Raw genomic sequence first — 3,035 nt, forward strand, 5'->3', positions numbered from 1 at the left:
GATATTGTAAGTGAGGATATTTTCAACATGATGCAGTTATTTTATAGTGGAGCTTCACTTCCAAAATCCATAACTCACACCAACCTAGTATTACTGCCTAAGAAGACATTGGTGCAAATATTTTCAGGCTTAAGGCCAATAAGCTTAAGTAATTTCATAAACAAGGTGATATCTAGGGGTACATGATAGATTGGAAATGATATTACCATTATTGATATCCTCCAATTAGTCAGGTTTTATTAAAAGGAGAAGTATATTTGAGAACATTCTACTCACACAGGAGATAGTCACTACCATAAGGTTAAGGGGCAAACCTGCAAATATAGTGATCAGGCTTGACATGGCAAAGTCTTATGATAGGGTGTCTTGGAAGTATTTAATGCATGTTTTGAGGAGAATGGGCTTTGCTGAACAATTTATCAACATGGTATGGAATTTTCTCTCCAGTAATTGGTATTCAATATTTATTAATGGCCAAGCTTTAGGATTCTTTCACTCTACAAGAGGGGTCAAGCAAGGAGATGCTTTATCTCCAGCTTTGTTTATTTTGTCAGCTGAGGTACTCTCTAGATCTTTGAACAAGTTGTTTGAAGATAGGAGATTTATGGGTATGGTATGCCAAAGTGGACTAATCCTTTGAATCATCTAGCATATGCTGATGATACCATCGTATTTGCTTCTGTTGATCCTTATTCATTGGAGAAGATAGTTGAAGTTTTGAGCAAATATGAGTGCATATCTGGACAATTAATTAATATGGCTAAGAGCTCCTTTTATATGCATTCAAATGTTGGTGGAGCATTATTCAATTCAGTTGGAACAATCACTGGATTTGCAAGAGGTGAGTTTCCATTTACATACCTTGGATGCCCAATTTTATACAAGAGGAGAAAAGATTACTACAATGATCTTATCAAAAATGTCAAAGCAAAGTTGCACTCATGGAAAGGGAGGTTACTGTCCTTTGGTGAAAAGGCTACATTAATCTCAAGTGTGCTCCAAAGCATGCCTACTCACATACTCTCAGTGTTGGAACCTCCTGACAATGAATTGGAGCACTTACAAATGACATTTGCTAGATTCTTTTGGAGTACAAAGGAAGAAGGAAGAAGTAGACATTGGGCTAAATGGAAGAATCTATGTCTACCCAAGGAAGAACGAGGATTAGGTTTTAGATCTTTTTTTGATGTGTCAAAAGCTTTGTTTGCCAATCTATGGTGGAAGTTTAGGACATAGAAATCATTATGGTCCAACTTCATGTGGAATAAGTACTGCAAGAAGGAAATACCTACAGTGGTGCAATTTAGAAATGGCTCTCATGTATGGAGGAAAATGTTGGAGGCAGGGGAGGAAGTGGGGCATGGAAACTTATGGGAGATTAATAGAGGATCTACAAATGCATGGCATGAAAATTGGACTGGAGTTGGGGATTTGTATCATGTACTGCCTCAAGACTTTCATATTAATGAAGAGCTACAAGAAGTAGCAGAATTGAGGGATGCAGAAGGATGGAATGATCAACTTCTGTATCAAACTTTCCCAGAGAATATTGCCGAGCATATAAGGTAGGAAGTGCACTTTGATCACACTGATGACTTCTGGGATACACCTAGGTGGATGCCAACCCCATCAGGTAAATTCTCTATGAGCAGTGCACGGAATATATTGAGGCATAGAGATACTATAAAGCCATATTTCAAACTAATATGGACTAAAGGACTTCCTTTTGAGATTAGTTTTTTCATATGGAGATTATGTCAAAGGAAATTGCCTACTGATGATTTATGGAGGAGAAATTCTTACATAATAGTGTCTAGATGTTGGTGCTGCCAGAATCTATTAGAAGAGACTCTTCAGCTCATCTTCCTAACAAGTATTACTGCTAATAGGGTTTGGAAGACCTTACTTCAAGTTGCACGTTTAATTGTCAATCTGGTACAAGTGCATCAAGTGATCAACACATGGTGGAGTGCTAGATATTGTGCAAAGCATAAGTCATTATTTCAGGCTGTTTCAATAATTATTACTTGGGTGCTTTGGAAGAGGAGAAATACTATGAAGAATGGAGGTACAGCTTCATGTCATAGGGTGGTGCGTGAAATTAACAAAACACTATATTTTCTAGCAAATGTGAGGTATCCTTGGCTTTCAAACATTCCTTTCCTTTTGCCAGATATGATCACATACTTTGAAAACTATAAGCCTGTTGTGGTGACAAGAAGAGTAACTTGGCAATACCCTTATGAAGGATGGTATAAATGCAACACTGATGAGGCTTCAAAAGATAATTTAGTATATGCCAAGGTAGTGAAGATATGAGATACTACCAATATTTTGGCTGAGGCTAAGGCTATTGTGGAAGGGTTATCTTATTATGTAGAAAAGCAGCTCCATCCTCTTATCCTTGAGCCTAACTCTTTGGTGATGAAAAAGATAATTGAAGGTAAATGAGAGTCTCCTTTGTGTTTAGGGGATGAAGTGAGGAAAATTAAGGAGATGAAGATAACCTTCAATGTTCTATTTCAGCATGTCCTAAGGGAGGGCAATGTTGTGCCATATGTTTTAGCTAACATTGTTTTCTCTTTTGTAGGTACACTCATCTTTAGCTCATTCCATGAATTACTTAGTAAAGGAAAGATTTTGATCAACACGGAGAAAGCCCAGATTCCTGGCCTTAGGGGTAGAGTTGCTAAGAAAAGAGCTCCAAATTGATGAGAGATCTTTTGAAGTCACAACCTATTATTGCTTTTGCCTATTCTTCCTCTCCTGTATGTACAGTGTGTAACTTGTCATGACCCAATTCCAATTTAGGCCGTGATGGCGCCCAACACCATTGTCATGCAAGCCGACACTAATCAAAATAGTGGTTTTCCGTTTAAATAAATTTACTAAGTGGATACCTTTCCTTATTTTTTGAAACGATTTATAAATTTGCAAATGGGACATAATTAAATGGGAATAACAAGTACTAATCAAAATCAAGTAAACAAATTCAAAATCATAAGTCTACTAGAGTACGTGCCAAGACCTCGTGT

The 3,035-nt window shown here is 37.3% G+C and overlaps 1 protein-coding gene across 1 annotated transcript; it reads left to right on the plus strand.

Annotated features, from left to right (window-relative positions):
- The first annotated feature begins 1,257 nt into the window (after positions 1 to 1,257).
- On the plus strand, positions 1,258 to 2,712 carry LOC138892683 (uncharacterized). Its single transcript, XM_070176419.1, has 5 exons — positions 1,258 to 1,565; positions 1,614 to 2,068; positions 2,174 to 2,304; positions 2,434 to 2,443; positions 2,591 to 2,712. Exons 1-5 carry the CDS (start codon positions 1,258 to 1,260, stop codon positions 2,710 to 2,712), a joined length of 1,026 nt encoding a protein of 341 aa, XP_070032520.1.
- Positions 2,713 to 3,035: the final 323 nt, after the last annotated feature.

This window comes from Nicotiana tomentosiformis, chromosome 5, assembly GCF_000390325.3.
Source record: "Nicotiana tomentosiformis chromosome 5, ASM39032v3, whole genome shotgun sequence".
NCBI classification, from domain to species: domain Eukaryota; kingdom Viridiplantae; phylum Streptophyta; class Magnoliopsida; order Solanales; family Solanaceae; genus Nicotiana; species Nicotiana tomentosiformis.